Here is a 17031-nt window from a genome sequence, read left to right on the forward strand (position 1 = left end):
GTATGTGAGAATGCTATTCATTGGCTACAGCTCAGTGTTCAACACCATCGTGTCCTCAAAGTTCATCAATAAGCTAAGGACTAAACACCTCCCTCTGCAACTGGATCCTGGACTTCCTGACGGGCTGCCCCCAGGTGGTAAGGGTAGGTAACAACACATCCGCCATGCTGATCCTCAACACGCTGATCCTGAGCACGCACCCTGCTCAGTCCCCTCCTGTACTCCCTGTTCACTCATGACTGCACAGCTAGGCACGACAGAACAGTCGTAGGCCTGATCACCGACAACGATGAGACAGCTTATAGGGAGGAGGTCAGAGACCTGGCCATGTGGTGCCAGGACAACAACCTCTCAACATGGTCAAGACAAAGGAGATGATTGTTGACTACAGGAAATGGAGGACAGAGCACACCCCCATTCTCATCGACGGGGCTGTAGTGGAGCAGGTTGAGAGCTTCAAATTCCTTGGTGTCAACATCACCAACAAACTAACATGGTCCAAGCACACCAAGACAGTCGTGAATAGGGCACAACAAAACCTATTCCCCCTCAGGAGACTGAAAAGATTTGGCATGGGTCCTCAGATCCTCAAAAGGTTCTACAGCTGCACCATCGAGAGCATCCTGACTGGTTGTATCACTGCCTGGTATAGCAGCTTCTCGGCCTCCGACCACAGGGCACTACAGAGGGTAGTGCGTACAGCCCAGTACATCACTGGGGCCAAGCTTCCTGCCATCCAGGACCTCTATATCAGGTGGTGTCAGAGGAAGGCCCTAAAAATTGTCAAAGACTCCAACCACCCTAGTCATCGACTATTCTCTCTGCTACCGCATGGCAAGCGGTACCTGAGCGCCAAGTCTAGGTCCAAGAGGCTTCTAAACAGCTTCTTCCCCCAAGCCATAAGACTCCTGAACATCTAATCAAATGGCTACACAGACTATTTGCAGTGCCCCCCCCCCCTTTTTACGCTGCTGCTGCTACTCTGTTATTATCTATGCATAGTCACTTCATAACTCTACCTACATGTACATATTACCTCGACAAACTGGTGCCCCCGCACATTGACTCTGTCAACATACCCCCTGTATATAGCCTCGCTATTGTTATTTTACTGCTGCTCTTTAACTACTTGTTACTTTTATTTCTTATTCATATTTTTTAAACTGCATTGTTTGGTTAGGGCCTTGTAAGTAAGCATTTCACTGTTGTATTCGGTGCATGTGACTAATTTGATTTGATTTTGGATACCCCAGAACTCTTCTTAAGTACTACTTTAGAGTATTTTTACTTAGCTACTATACACCACTGGTATCATATGATTATACCCAGGTCAGGTGACAAGATTTGCTGGCACCCCCATACTGTCTATGAATGGCACATATCAACACAGGTGAGTGCAATGATGTATCTAATCCCTGGATTGCTGATGCCATAATTTGTACTTCCCAGAACGAGCCGTCCTTCATAGAAATGAATGTCTACAGTATTACAAATTACATGTATTTAAGTAACTTTTGTTGTAGTGGGGACAGTAAGAGAGGTACTTTCTAAAAACAATAGTTAAAGGAAATGTGTTTTATTAAATTGTTTCAATTTTTATTTTTAGTTCACATCTGAGCGTTCATCTAGTGTGTATTTATAAATCATTGAGTGAGTCACAACTACGTGACATTGCTTAATAGGCAACTGAGGCTCAACCCTGTTTAGGGACGTGTACCTTATGAAGCCTTATTATGCATCCATTTGCCTGCATCGAAAGTGTTGTTAAAATTAAAAGATTTCAATTTCACAACCTGTCACATGAATGACTACAGGAACCAGAATGCACCACAACAGTCAGCCAATAGTATCGCAGGTTGTGTTGAGGAGTTGAATGCACGCGGTGTTTCTTCACTTCCTGGTTTAAAGATGGCGGATGAGAATGAGACAGCACCGAAGCCGGAGAAAGAAGAGGAGGTAGAAGAAGACCATGGACATTGCAGTGATTGCGAAAATGAAGAGCATCACTTTGATGATGGGTAAGGGTGCAAACTTATTTTTGTAGCATTATAGAAAATGTGTTATGCTCTTACGCTTGTTTTAAAGATACGATGCAACCTAAGTTGGGCATACCAATTCAACTAATCCCTCCCACTTTCTTTTGAACGATTGGTGATAACGGTTTACTAATTACCTGCTTTTCGCTCTGATTGGATCTAAATAGGGTATTTTCCTGTTGTGGGCGGGGTTTCATCCCATTCCTCCTTTTGCTTTTATCGCGAGGCATAGTTAACTACCTTTGGTCACTGTACAAGAAATTGAACCCATTATTATGATAAATTAAATACAGTTATGCGGTGAATACCAACACAAATCAGATTGCAGTAAAATATTAAACTGGAACACCTGGCATTCGAATCGAGAACAAATGTTAAATACCACGTCCTAACTCAAATGCGAAACCAATAACGTTAGCTAACTAGCTAGCCAGCTATGACTTTTTACGACGTTGACTTGTTAGCTAGCTGACTCCCGAACTTGTGACAGTGTCTGTCAAAAACAATCAGCATATTATTTACTCTAATGATGCATCGTCTGTTTTCCTTTTCAGCACAGCAACACGATGGGTGCTAATGTATTTAGTATATTTGGTTCATTCCTACCATGCGCTGCATGTTCTGTCCCCAGGAAATGTCACTTCTTATTTAGTGTAAAATGTGGATTCCAAAAGGCATTAAATATATGGTCAGGTGTACTTTACCATAACACATAAATATGGCCATTGAAAGGGAATGTTATGCTTTTTAAAAAACATTATTTATCAACTTCCATGAAATATAAGCCTGATAATATTTTAAATCTACATTATTTTATAGTCATTGTTAAATTCTCTTATCAATAACGTTTTTTTCATGGTTATTGTATTTATTATTTCAGATGTTCTTTGTGTCCCTGATAGTTTGTTATAATTCTCCATTTACGAAAACAATCCCGTTCTAAAATGACACCACATTCAGGAAGTTGCATAATTTCTTTGGTGGGAAAACGGCGGTGCAACAATATAAACACACATTTTTGTTATCTATTTTTCCATGTTTCATGTTGTTAGTCTGTTTGGCCCACTCATACATTTCTACCCTGTTAGGTTTAATTATAGAGAAAATTAACCACATTTCATATGTTTGATAGAGAAGTTAAAATCCTGTTCAAGGGATCACTATGCTAGCTCATTCTTACTCACTCACAGAGCTATGGCTAATTTGTGTAGAAATTTCTACCCAGTTAGGTTCCACCCTGTTAGTTGGAAAATGCCCCCCCCCCCCCCAAAAAAAAAGTGCCAGAGTTTGACCTCTAGAGCGCCCTTATTTTGCCAGGAGAAAATGAAAGTAACTGCTCAACATTCCTTCTGTAAATTGCAGGGTTGGCCTAACCATATAGTGACATGTAGCTAGCTTGCTATTTGTTTAGCTGGGATGCAACCATTGTTAAAACTCTCTTGCTTGCATTGAAGCTATATTTGTTCTTTCAACAACAACCTATTTAAACTGGGTGTGGATTACACCCCTTGTGTGGCTTGACGATGTCAGCGTGTATGCGAGCATCTGGAACCCTGCTAGGTAGATAAATAAGTTATCAAATCAAATATTCATGTTAATGTTAGTTAGCTAAATGAAACGAAAGGGTGATTGGTTCTGGATGGTAGTTAGGCTCGACTGCTAGAATGGAAGCCTGTCGAATAAGCCATTGAATGCTTGGTCGTCTATTGTTCCCTCATACACACGTACACACAGACACGCATAGCCACACATACTCCCCCCGGGGGTCATGTGATTCACCATCTGTCCTGGTGTTACAAATACAGGCCAGTCCCTAGCCTCACTCCCCTCTTGGACGCTAATGGGATTATCCCCTGTTCTTGTAAGTATACTGCTGTCTCCCTGTCCTGCCCAGGAAATGGGCCTCGGGGTGGGGGGCTCTTCTAGAGTCATTGATGATCAGGGGATGGAGGAATAACTCCAACCAATTTAAACTAGCTTAGGGATGAACTGTAAGTTATGTGTATTTGAGACAAAAGGTCACCATGTTTGTTGCCAACCTATCTTAAAAAAAACTGGGTATTCTAGGTTGGTAGTGAAGAGGACTGAACCAGTTGTGGCATTGTCCTGGCCTATGGAAAGTCTTATAGTTACATGTTTTTTTGTTGTTGTTGTCCTATGGTAGTGACAAGGTCCAGGGAGATGACAGCGGTGCCAAGAAGAAGAAAAACAAAAAGAAGAAGAAGAAGTCTGGGGCAAATAAAGAACCTGCAGAGGAGGATCCGCTAGGCAAGGTAGATGTATGTACATGTGTGTAGGCCACATGAGTGAGTGTTTTTGCTTTGTGTTTGTGTCCCTCTTTGTTCCTTTTGCGAGAGTAGTGCTAGAAAGACCGACATTGACTTATTGTTCTGTAACTTTTGAAAACGTATGGGGGTGCCAGAAAACTGAATGGAGATTAGTGGGTGTGTTTGTCTGTGCAGGCATTGTTTTGCATTTGGCAATTTATTTCCTTTTCAACCCTACATTACTCTTTCTTTCTCTCTCTCTCTCCACAGGTGAACTCGCTGCCTGCTGATAAGCTGCAGGAGATCCAAAAGGCAATTGAACTTTTCTCTGTAGGCCAGGGCCCTGCCAAAACCATGGAGGAGGCAAGCCGACGCAGCTACCAGTTCTGGGACACACAGCCCGTCCCCAAGCTAGGTATGACATTTGGCAGGGGTACAGAAATGTCTTCACAACCTCACTCTAGTGACTAGTAGGGATTAACACAGGTAACCGGGATCCCGGAACTGTACCGGGACCACTCTTCACATTTCCCGAAAAAAATAAAATGACATGGTCCAAGCAAGAAATTACATAATTTTCCCCCAATGTCACACTAATGCAATTCCACAAAATACACATGTGCAGTAACAGATTGTCAAAAATAAAATAACACAATATCCAAGCAGGTTGTCTCATGGAAGCCTTGAACATCGCGTATTTACTTCACAAAGTCGCCATAAATTCAAAGTTCATGCGTACTTGACACTGCCGGACTGCAGACGAGACCGGAATGCAGTTTAGATTTCTTATCAGAACTGAAAATTCGATTCTGGTCTGACCAAAGCTCGGTGAGCTGAACCTGAGCCCTGGTCCAACATCACAGAAATGAATCAGAATCATAAAACACAGCACGAGATGTTAAAACTGTCCATTGTGCCAATAGATGGTATGCACTCACATGAGATTTGCCGTGATGTTGACAGAGTGGCATGGGAAGTTTATTTCTTAGACTGGATTAAGATGTACATTTTGGGACACATCCTCAGTAGTGTGCCTTCGAATCAGTGGGTGTTTCGGCCTTTAATCACTAAACACCCTCATCAAAGGTGACCAGCTAAATGGTGATCAAGCCTTAGCTTGTATCCCATGCCCAATTAAGATTTCCCACAGGACTATGCAAGGCAGGGGCGTCCTCTTCCCTGAGCCAGCCCTACAGCTGACCACATACCTCATATGCCCTCAAGTTGGAGGGATCTGAATTGGGTACTCAGATGGGGGTGGGGGGGTCATGAAGTTATAGCCCAGCAAGGGTCCTTCCGTTTGATCCAGATCCACTGGCTGCCTCTTTCAGCTGCTTGAGAAACTGCTCTGATGGTCTGCCGCAGAGCCTGTCCATGGATTCCAAGTTCTTTCAGCAACCTGATTGTGAAAGAAGCCACAAATCCTCTGCATCCCACTTCAACTGGCCAGGCTTTTGCATTCCAGCCACACTGTGTTGCGTCTGCTGCCAACTCTGTAACGCAGGACTGTGAGCTCTATGATGTACACAGCCTTTCGTGAAGGGGACCAGAGTACCATGTCTGGCCTAAGGTTGGTAGAAGCAATCTCAGGCGGACAAATTAGTTGCTGGCCAATATCGACAAGCATCTTCCAGTCACGGGCCATGGCTAGGTGTCCAGTTTCTGGCTTCGTAGGAGGATGCTTGGGCCTTTTCTGTCCCTCCCGGATGAATGTTGTTTTTGATGGGATTGCTTGTTTTTGGAGGTAATGAATTGGTTGCACTCCTCTTGGTCTCAAGTGCTGCAGCCAAGCTCTTGGGGATCTGATTGTGCCTCCAGGTGTAGCGACCTTGTGAGAGGCTGGTCTTGCAACCTGTCATTATATGCCTGAGAGTCGCTGGAGCTGGGCAGAGGGGGCAGGTCGGGTCCTCGCCATACCATTGATGTAGGTTTTTTGGTTATGGAAGCACATCATAAACAGCTCTTATGATGAAGCTGATGTTGCTTGCCTCCATTTGCCAAAGCTCACTCCAGTTGATCTTTCTCCTCTCCAGGCCTTCCCACCGTGTCCATTGCCCTTGTTTCACAAGAGAGACAGCCTTTGCACCTCTTGCAGTCTCCTCCTGTCTGCGCACCTCCTCGACCACCAGCTTCCTGCGTTCAGATGTTGTTGCCTTATGGAACGTTGGTTTGCTTGATGCCAGGCCAAAGCCTCCTCTTTCATGCTGGATATTCCCCACAATGTCTTGGTGTCTCAGGGCTGATGTTGCTTGCTGCACAGCCTTGGATGATGTCCATTTCCGTCCAGTTTGTAGGGGAGGTGCAGCCTTGCTAATGGTCTGGTCTTTGGAGTCCTTCAATGTAATCTGAAGTCTTACTTTAGAGCACTTGTACTCCTCCGTTAGACTTGTAAGAGGTAGTTCAAGGACCCCTTTGCCATAGAGGCCGATGTTACTCAGGCATCGTGGGACACCCAGCCATTTCTTCTCGTATGAGGTAATGGTTCGCTCCAAATGAACCCGGGGGGAAAAAGACAGAGTTCTAGAAAACAGTAGCGGAGGCGGAGTAAAAAGAGACCAGGAAACAGCCATTGGGCCTAGAACAAGTCCAGAGCGAGAACACACCATGCGCTGAATTAGTTGAGGAACATAATAACGCTCTATATTTATGGAGGGCCTGTTTCGCAATTCAAAACAACGTCATTGGCGATCAAAGTCCCATACACACTCGTCCTAGTTAGATAACCTATGGCCTCTACAAGTTTGTCTGTCATCCCATCTGGTAGTGCCTGTCTTGACTGCATCAATTCGATTTAAAGAAGCTAGCTTTGTTAGCCAGCTCATTTTTAGCTAGCTACAGTGCATTCGGAAAGTATTCAGACCTCTTGGCTTTTTCCACATTTTGTTATGTTACAGGCTTATTTTAAAATTGATTGTATTCTACATACAATTATCCATAACGACAAAGCAAAAACTGTTTTTTAGAAATGTAAATATATCATTTACGTAAGTATTCAGACGCTTTACTTAGTTCTTTGTTGATGCACCTTTGGCAGCGATTACAGCCTCCAGGCTTCTTGGGTATGACACTACAATCTTGGCACATTCTTCTCTGCAGATCCTCCCAAGCTCTGTCAGGTTGGATGGGGAGCGTTGCAGCACAGCTATTTTCAGGTCTCTCCAGAGATGTTCGATCGGGTTCAAGTTCAGGCTCTCGCTGGGACACTCAAGGACATTCAGACACTTGTCCCTAAGCCACTCCTGTATTGTCTTGGCTGTGCGCTGAGGGTCATTGTCCTTTTGGAAGGTGAACCTTTGACCCAGTCTGAGGTCCTGAGCACTCTGGAGCAGGTTTTCATCAAGGATCTCTCTGTACTTTGCTCTGTTCATCTTTCCCTCATTCCTGACTAGTCTCCAAGTCCCTGCCGCTGAAAAACATCCCCACAGCATGATGCCAGGTTTCCTCCAGACGTGATGTTTGGCATTCAGGCCAAAGAATTCAATCTTGGTTTCATCAGACCAGAGAATCTTGTTTCTCATGGTCTGAGAGTCCTGAGAGCAAATTCCAAGCAGGCTTTTTACTGAGGAGTGGTTTCCGTCTGTCCACTCTACCATAAAGGCATGAATTTTGGAGTACTGCGGAGATGGTTGTCCTTCTGGAAGGTTCTCCCATCTCCACAGAGGAACTCTGCAGTTCTGTCAGTGACCATCAGGTTCTTGGTCACCTCCCTGACCAAGGCCTTTCTCCCCCGATTGCTCAGTTTGGCCGGGCATCCAGCTCTAGGAAGAATCTTGGTGTTTCCAAACTTGTTCGATTTTTTTTTTATTTTTTTATTTGTGTTTTTATTTCACCCTTATTTAACCTGGTAGGCCAGTTGAGAACAAGTTCTCATTTACAACTGCGACCTGGCCAAGATAAAGCGATACATGTGCAGATGATGTGCAAGTAGAGATACTGGGGTGCAAAATAACTATGGGGATGAGGTAGTTGGGTGGGCTATTTACAGATGGGCTGTGTACAGGTGCAGTGATTGGTAAGCTGCTCTGACAGCTGATGCTTAAAGTTAGTTATGGAGATATAAGTCTCCAGCTTCAGTGATTTTTGCAATTTGTTCCAGTCATTGGCAGCAGAGAACTGGAAGGAAAGGTGGCCAAAGGAGGTGTTGGCTTTGGGGATGATCAGTGAAATATACCTGCTGGAGCGTGTGCTACGGGTGGGTGTTGCTATGGTGACCAGTGAGCTGAGATAAGGCGGGGCTTTACCTTGCAAAGACTTATAGATGACCTGGAACCAGTGGGTTTTGCGACGAATATCTAGCGAGGGCCAGCCAACGAGAGCATACTGGTCGCAGTGGTGGGTAGTATATGGAGCTTTGGTGACAAAATGGATGGCACTGTGATAGACTGCATCCAATTTGCTGAATACTGTGTTGGAGGCTATTTTGTAAATGACAGCGCCAAAGTCAAGGATCGGTAGGATAGTCAGTTTTATGGGGGTATGTTTGGCAGCATGAGCGAATGAGGCTTTGTTGTGAAGTAGGAAGCTGATTCTAGATTTAATTTTGGATTGGAGATGCTTGATGTGAGTCTGGAAGGAGAGTTTACAGTTTAACCAGACACCTAGGTATTTGTAGTAGTACACATATTCTAAGTCAGAACCGTCCAGGGTAGTGATGCTAGTCAGGCGGGTGTGTGCGGGCAGCAATCGGTTGAGGAGCATGCATTTCGTTTTACTTGCATTTAAGAGTAGTTGGAGGCCACGGAAGAAGAGTTGTATGGCATTGAAGCTCGCCTGGAGGGTTGTTAACGCAGTGTCCAAAGAAGGGCCAGAAGTATACAGAATGGTGTCGTCTGCGTAGAGGTGGATCAGAGAATCACCAGCAGCAAGAACAACATCATTGATGTATACAGAGAAGAGAGTTGGCCAGAGATTTTAACCCTGTGGCACCCCCATAGAGACTGCCAGAGGTCTGGACAACAGGCCCTCTGATTTGACACACTGAACAATGTCTGAGAAGTAATTGGTGAACCAGGAGAGGTAGTCATTTGAGAAACCAAGGCTATTGAGTCGTCCGATAAGAATGAGGTGTTTGTCAGAGTCAAAAGCCTTGGCCAGGTCAATGAAGACTGCTGCACAGTACTGTATTTTTTTCAATGGCAGTTATATCGTTTAGAACCTTGAGTGTGGTTGAGGTGCACCCATAACATGCTTGGAAACCAGATTGCATGGTGGAGAAGGTACGGTGGGATTTGAAATAGTCGGTGATTCCATTTAAGAGTGATGGATGCCACTGTGTTCTTGGGGACCTGCTGCAGACATATTTTGGTACCCTTCCCCAGATCTGTGCCTCGACACAATCCTGCCTCAGAGCTCTACAAACAATTCCTTCTAACTCATGACTTGGTTTTTGCTCTGAAGTGCACTGTCAACTGTGGGACCTTATATAGACAGGTGTGTGCCTTTCCAAATTGTGTCCAATCAATTGAATTTACCACAGGTGGACTCCAATCAAGTTGGAGAAACTTCACAAGGATGATCAATGGAAGCAGGATGCACCTGAACTCAATTTTGAGTCTAATAGCAAAGGGTCTGAATAGTTATGTAATACTTAGTATTTTTATATATTTGCAAAGAATTCTAAAAACCTGTTTTCGCTTTGTCTTTATGGGTATTGTGTGTAGATTGATGAGAACCCTCCCCAATTTAATACATTTTAGAATAAGGCTGTAATGTGGAATAAGTCAAGGGGGCTGAATACTTTCCTAATGCACTGTACCTAGGGTATTTGAGGCTATTTTGCTGCTCTTCCTGTCCTTGTTTACTACAACTCCATTCAGAATAAACAACAGGCTACCTGATGATTGCTCGGTGTAACTTTCACCTTCTCGTTTAGCTAACTTAATTCTGTAATTTTAATTCAATTTTTCATTGATTAAAGATCTCCCAGGTTGCTTGCCACACATGGAGCTAGTGCCACGTTAATTGGCTGACCATAATAACAAAAGCGTGTAACCCGTATAGGCTACAGTCTTTATGGGGCGCACGTCATAAAAACTACATTCTAAAGGTTGTTTTATTGAATTAAGAATTTCAGTCACGGTCCCAACGATTCATAGTCCACTCCCAACGATTCAGAATTTCACTAATTTCAAATCATTTAACCTTGTAGTGTACAGCCATCTTCAACAGCTGTTCTTTAGTATATAATTCTAACAGGTCCTCTGATGGAAGAATGAACTTGTGTACATGAGACACCATAGTCATAAGTAAATAATCTTGCTCAACCCCTCTGCTGATCCTTGTGTGTAGCAGGGCCTGGAAACTAACCATTATCTCTCTCCAACGCAGCACACAAACCAAGCAACAAAGCAACCAATACTGGGCCTATCAAACTCAAACACAATATGCAAACCAAACACGTACCTACGGTCTCCCAAACCAATAGTTCAAAGATCCTGGACGAGCCCCCACTTGTCACGAACCGGCTCAAAGCCCGTAACAAAGGAGACAACGTGGAGACAGCAACTAAGGAAAATATACAATAGTGTGTGTAATCAGTAATCAGTAGTGTAAGTGAGTGTTTTGCATGCATGAATGCGATAATGCAGGGTGTTGAAAGGTGCCAATAGTCACATACACTGAAATATATATATATATCTCTCTCATATTTTAGAGATATAGATATATATATGGGCTGACGTGGTTACACGTGGTCTGCTGTACTGACAAATTCTCTAAAATGACTGAGGCTTATGGTAGAGAAATTAACATTTAATTTATCTGGCAACAGCTCTGGTGGACAGTCCTGCAGTCAGCATGCCAATTGCACACTCCCTAAAAACTTGAGACATCTGTGGCATTGTGTAACAAAACTGCACATTTTAGTGGCCTTTTATTGTCCCCAGCACAAGGTGCACCTGTGTAATGATCATGCTGTTTTATCAGCTTCTTGATATGCCACACCTGTCAGGTGGATGGATTATCTTGACAAAGGAGAAACATATTGAAAAGGAGAAACATATTTGTGCATAACATTTGAGAGAGGGAAGCTTTTTGTGCATATGAAACAATTCTGGGATCTTTTTTATTTCAGCTCATGACACATTTGACCTAGACTTTACATGCCGTTTATATTTTTGTTCAGTATAGATGAATTACATTTAGACAGGCTTTTCATTGTTAAAATAGGCCAATGATTTTATTTTGTTTCTTCTAAAAAGCGGTAATGACCTGAAGAGATTTGATATGAGCAGTCCAATTGGGCACTCTGTTTTTGGACTAAACCTTCTATAATGGCTCCCGAGTGGCGCAGCGGTCTAAGGCATTGCATCTCAGTGCTGAAGACGTCACTACAGACCCTGGTTCAATCCCGTCGTAGGGTTTGGCCGGGGTAGGTGGTCATTGTAAAATAAGAATTTGTTCATAACCTTTAACTAGGCAAGTCAGTTAAATAAAATGTATGCTTTGTATCTTTACATTGATAATGCAGATTGCTAATATCCTCTTACATTGCGTTTTGTTGTTTACCTTAGGGGAGATGGTGACATCACATGGTTCCATCGAGCCTGACAAAGACAACATCCGGGAGGAGCCCTACAGCCTTCCTCCAGGCTTCACGTGGGACGCCTTGGACCTGGGCAACGCCGCTGTGGTGAGCAGGCTCCTCTACATCCCCTCCACCCCAGAGTGTCCCAAAACAATATAGTGATAGCAGTAGGGATATAGTGATCAAAATACTTCACTTGTGGTTATTCCAACAGCTGACCCCACTTTACCCTACTCAATTTAACCCTAGACCTTTTTCCCATGGCTCAGTCTGTTACTCTTCCTCCTCTTAGCTGAAGGAGCTGTACACTCTGCTCAATGAGAACTACGTGGAGGATGATGACAACATGTTCCGCTTCGACTACTCCCCAGAGTTCCTGCTCTGGTAACCCTTTATTACTTAGCTACGTCACCTTTGTTACATAAATGAGACTAGCTGAGTAACAATCTCTTTCAATAGACAGCTATTTTATCTTTTATTAAAGGCAGGAGTTTTTTTTCTGACCAGGAAAACCTGGCCCTCGGGTTTTCTTTCATAGTTGGGTAATGACCTGTAATTGTAATGTCTCTCTACCTCAGGGCTCTGCGCCCCCCCGGCTGGCTGCCCCAGTGGCACTGTGGGGTGAGGGTGAACTCCAACCAGAAGCTGGTGGGCTTCATCAGTGCCATCCCTGCCAACATCCGCATCTATGACCAGTCAGTGAATATGCATCATGCTCTTGTTCTTATGCATCATGCTCCCATACACTGTAGTATTTTAATATAGCTAACAATAGGGATGTAATATTAATTTGCTCCTTGACTATATCATCTCTTGTGTTCAGTTGCTGTAAGAAGGCAGACATTAAGAGGCCTTAGTCACTTTAGACTGTTTTTGTCATTTAGAGATAAGAAGATGGTGGAGATCAACTTCCTGTGCGTCCACAAGAAGCTGCGCTCCAAGCGGGTAGCGCCAGTCCTGATCCGAGAGATCACCAGACGGGTCAACCTGAAGGGCATCTTCCAGGCTGTCTACACCGCTGGTGTGGTACTGCCCAAACCTGTGGGCACCTGCAGGTGGGTCACTGAGAGACACACCAACCACACCAGACAGATACCCATCCAACCAAATTCATATGCTCTTAAACACAAAAACAAAGTGATTATAAAATCTGTTATCTGTATAGGTACTGGCATCGCTCTCTGAACCCACGCAAGCTGATCGAGGTGAAGTTCTCTCACCTGAGCCGGAACATGACTATGCAACGCACCATGAAGCTGTACCGTCTGAATGAGGTGAGTCCGTGAGCAAAGCGCCATTAGGAGGCTATCCTCTGCACAACGCCCGACCGCTCAGCCATCACCTGATGCCTCTATTTGAAATGTCTATTGTGTTGACATAAAACTCTCCATTGAAAATGAGTGCCATGACCTTCTATCTCCTTCTCTCCAGTCCCCAAAGACGTCTGGCTTGCGGCCGATGACCAGGAAGGATGTCCCAGCCGTGCATCGCCTGCTCCTGGAGTACCTGAGCCAGTTCCACCTGGCCCCTGTCATGAGCCCCGAGGAAGTGGAACACTGGCTGCTGCCCCAGGAGAGCATCATTGACACCTACCTGGTCGTAGTCAGTACCATTGATAAAATGTACACTACCGTAGACACCCATAACATTACAACACCTTACACGCTTAGTATATATGGTACACACTAAGTAGACCATTACACACGACCATATATGGACAGCTACCCAGATACCCTCTGCTCTTCTACCTCTTGACAACATTGTTCACATTATGTCAGAGCTCTGGAAATGCATTTCACACACATCTACAATAGAGTGAATGTAAAGTTGGAGGACGTGTGTCTTCTCCCTGTGGCAGTCCTCTGGGGGAAAGGTGACGGACTTCCTGAGCTTCTACACGCTCCCCTCTACTATCATGAACCATCCAGTGCACCGCAGCCTCAAGGCAGCCTACTCCTTCTACAACGTGCACACCACCACCACCCTGCTGGACCTGATGTCTGACGCACTCATTCTGGCCAAGTCGGTGAGTTAGTCCTCTTCAGGTGGCTGGGGGTCGGCGGTCAAATGGGAGTTGGATTTGGGTACCAGGTCAAATATTTACTGTGTAAACTGAGTATACCAAACATTAGGAATCCTCCTAATATTGAGTTGCACCCCCACTTATTTGCTCTCGGAACAGGCTCAATTTGTCGGGCTATGGTCTGTACAAGGTGTCAAGTGTTCCACAGGGATGCTGTCCCATGTTGACTCCAATACTTCCCACAGTTGTGTCAAGTTGGCTTGATGTCCTTTGAGTGGTAGACCGTGCTTGATACACACAGGAAAATGTTGGGTGAAAAATCCAGCAGCATTGCAGTTCTTGACACAAACTGCTATGCCTGTTACGTACTACCAAACCTGTTCAAAGGCACTTAAATATTTTGTCTTGCCCATTCACCCTCTGAATGGCACACATATCTTTAGTTGTCTCAACTTTAAATCCTTTTATTCGGTCTCCTCCCATTGATATACACTAATTTGAAGTGCATTTAACAAAGGACATCAATAAGGGATAATAGCTTTCACCTGCATTCACCTGGTCAGTCTGTCATGGAAAGAGCAGGTGTTCTTAATTTTTTGTATACTCAGATAATGAATTATACACAACTCAATCCCTCTCCCCCATCTCTCTGTATCCCCCTCTTTCCTCCCTATCGTCAATATCCAGAAAGGGTTTGACGTTTTCAATGCACTGGACCTGATGGAGAATAAGACTTTCCTTGAGAAGCTCAAGTTTGGCATCGGAGATGGGAATCTACAGTATTATCTGTACAATTGGAAGTGTCCTAGCATGGGATCAGAGAAGGTGCGTCATGGTTCATATTTACTGATAGTTCGGTCAGTTCCTAGAGAGATGACTATTTTTCACATTGATATAAATAATCCATGGTAATATGATGATATTGAAACAGTGTTTTGTGTTCCCTAGACTGTACTGTAAACCAATGGGTCTTTAGAATATGCCTATGGAGATATCCACCACTAAGAGCTAAATAGTTATTTTTTCTAGTACAAAAGGAGGAAGTGTAATGAGAGGGGGAGGGAACCATTGACTTGATTATCTTGCTATCACAGTTAAGCCAGGCAGAGAAGTATACAGGCCTCACAGAACTCATCGTGTGTCTTCTCATTTTAGCTTCTGGTGCAACTATCATAAGCTTCCTTTTTCTGTGGTTCACAGGTTGGCTTAGTACTACAGTGACATCCACCCCCCCCACTGACCGTCACAGTTAGGCCAGGAGACCACAAAACGCACTGACCACCTGACAGATGGACCGATGGACTTCCTGCTTCAGGAAAGAGAACCCACCGCCCATTTTTACTTCTTGACCTTTGAACTTTGACCTGCACTACCGCTGCCAGGCAGGGAGTCGGGGGAGTTGGTCCTTCTCCATGCTCTCTCCCTCCCATCACATGGACCTTAAGCCATTTTAGTTACCATCCCAACTGAAGTCTGTCATGATTGTTCTAGATATCTTATACACACACTGCACAATTCGCCAAATAACACACACGTGTAACTACACAACATACATGTACAGTAAGACAGACATGACAGGAAAATTATACTAACGCATACTGACCCAGGGGTAGGCAACTCCAGTCCTCCGGGGCCTGATTGGTGTCACATTTTGTCTTCATCACTAGCAAACACAGCTGATTTAATCAAATTGTATTCTAAACTGAAAATCGTGATTATTGGAGTCAGGTGTGTTAGCTGTGGCTGGGGCAAAACTGGGACACCAAGTAGGCCCTCGACTGGAATTGCCCACCCCTGCACTAGACGCTAACATTTTATATTCATTCATGTGTGCAATGCGCTTTTTCAAAACAAATCTCTCATCATCCCCGAAGTACAGTGTTAGAGAGAAAAAAATTGAAACAATCAAAAACATTTAAAAAGGAAGAACAAGAAAAATGTAATTAATATCCAAAGTGGACACAAGACAAGGGCTTCTGTCAATGTTTTTCTTCTTTTGCTATTGAGGCTTGAAACTGCAGATTTACTTTATCAACCCCTCCATTTTCTTCACTGTACGCGTTCTAGACTAGACTGTACACAGCTGACCGAGGGGAAAATGAGGGGTTTTTTCCTTCATCTTTTACTTTTATATATATATATTATTTTTTTTGTCCCATCTTTACTAACTGTCATGACCCATTCAGAAGCCCTGTTCAGAAGAAAATACAATGATGACCGTATAAATGGAACAGCTTTCAACAAGAACTTAACAAAGTGGAGTAGTTCGGACTGTTATTTTTAAAGTTTTTTTTTTTTTGAAAGCTGCGGCTGGGAGAGCAGTTATTTGGAGTAGGGAAATGGTTGGGTGGGGGCTGCTGAGACGGGGCACGGAAAGGACTGGATACTGTTTGTGAGTAGAACACCTCTGAAATTGAAAATTGAAACTGTCAAGGATTTGGGGACCTGGGCCGGGGAGGGAGCTGGGTAACACCCCAAGTAAACCTATTTGTTTTTATGTAGAGTGTTGGATGGGATGCAAACCGAAATGAATAACAGGTCTCATGGTTTTATGATGCAGGAAAACAAATGTGAAGATGCAGGGGAATTTATGTGCAAAATAAAATATAGAAGTTGCTGTGAGGTTTTGTAATGGTTGCTCTCAGGTGATTTCTATCCTTTAGTTTATCATGAAGATATTCACTGAGTTACTTCTGCCTTACCCATCACCCCTTTGACTTAAGAGGTGTGACTCCAAAATCAGTCCAAATAATTCATTTGGATTCTGTGCTGCCCTGTTCTAAGCCAATTATAATTTTCCTAAGTCCCTCTTTGTGGCATCTGACCACATGACTGAACAGTAGTCCGGGTGCAACAAAACCAGGGCCTGCAGGACCTGCCGTGTTGATAGTGGTGTTAAGAAGGCAGAACAACACTTTAATATGGACAGCCTTCTCCCCATCTTAGCTACTGTATGTTTTGACCATGACCGTTTACAACCCAGGGTTACTCCAAGCCTTTGGTGACCAATGAGGAGCAACAGGGAGGTGAAGGCCCCCAGCAGCTTCTACACCAGGGGTATTCAACTCTTTCCCCTACGAGGTTTGGTTTTCTGTTCAACCTGGAGCAGAGACTTTGAAGCAACACAAACCTAGGCACAGACACATGCATATACATACACATAGATTTAGTACTGTAGAT

General features: G+C 44.0%; 1 protein-coding gene across 2 annotated transcripts; it reads left to right on the forward strand.

Moving 5' to 3' along the window:
* The first annotated feature begins 1694 nt into the window (after positions 1-1694).
* LOC135555767 (glycylpeptide N-tetradecanoyltransferase 1-like) lies at positions 1695-15763 on the forward strand. Of its 2 annotated transcripts, none has more exons than XM_064988485.1 (12): positions 1695-2018; positions 4201-4315; positions 4574-4718; positions 11815-11933; positions 12121-12212; positions 12407-12523; positions 12713-12883; positions 12994-13102; positions 13260-13430; positions 13687-13854; positions 14539-14676; positions 15052-15763. In XM_064988485.1, exons 1-12 carry the CDS (start codon positions 1801-1803, stop codon positions 15070-15072), a joined length of 1584 nt encoding a protein of 527 aa, XP_064844557.1. In that variant the 5' UTR covers positions 1695-1800; the 3' UTR covers positions 15073-15763. The 2 variants fall into 2 exon arrangements, with proteins under 2 accessions (XP_064844557.1, XP_064844559.1); XM_064988487.1 differs by having other exon boundaries at positions 4201-4309.
* Positions 15764-17031: the final 1268 nt, after the last annotated feature.

Source organism: Oncorhynchus masou, chromosome 15 (assembly GCF_036934945.1).
Source record: "Oncorhynchus masou masou isolate Uvic2021 chromosome 15, UVic_Omas_1.1, whole genome shotgun sequence".
NCBI lineage: Eukaryota > Metazoa > Chordata > Actinopteri > Salmoniformes > Salmonidae > Oncorhynchus > Oncorhynchus masou.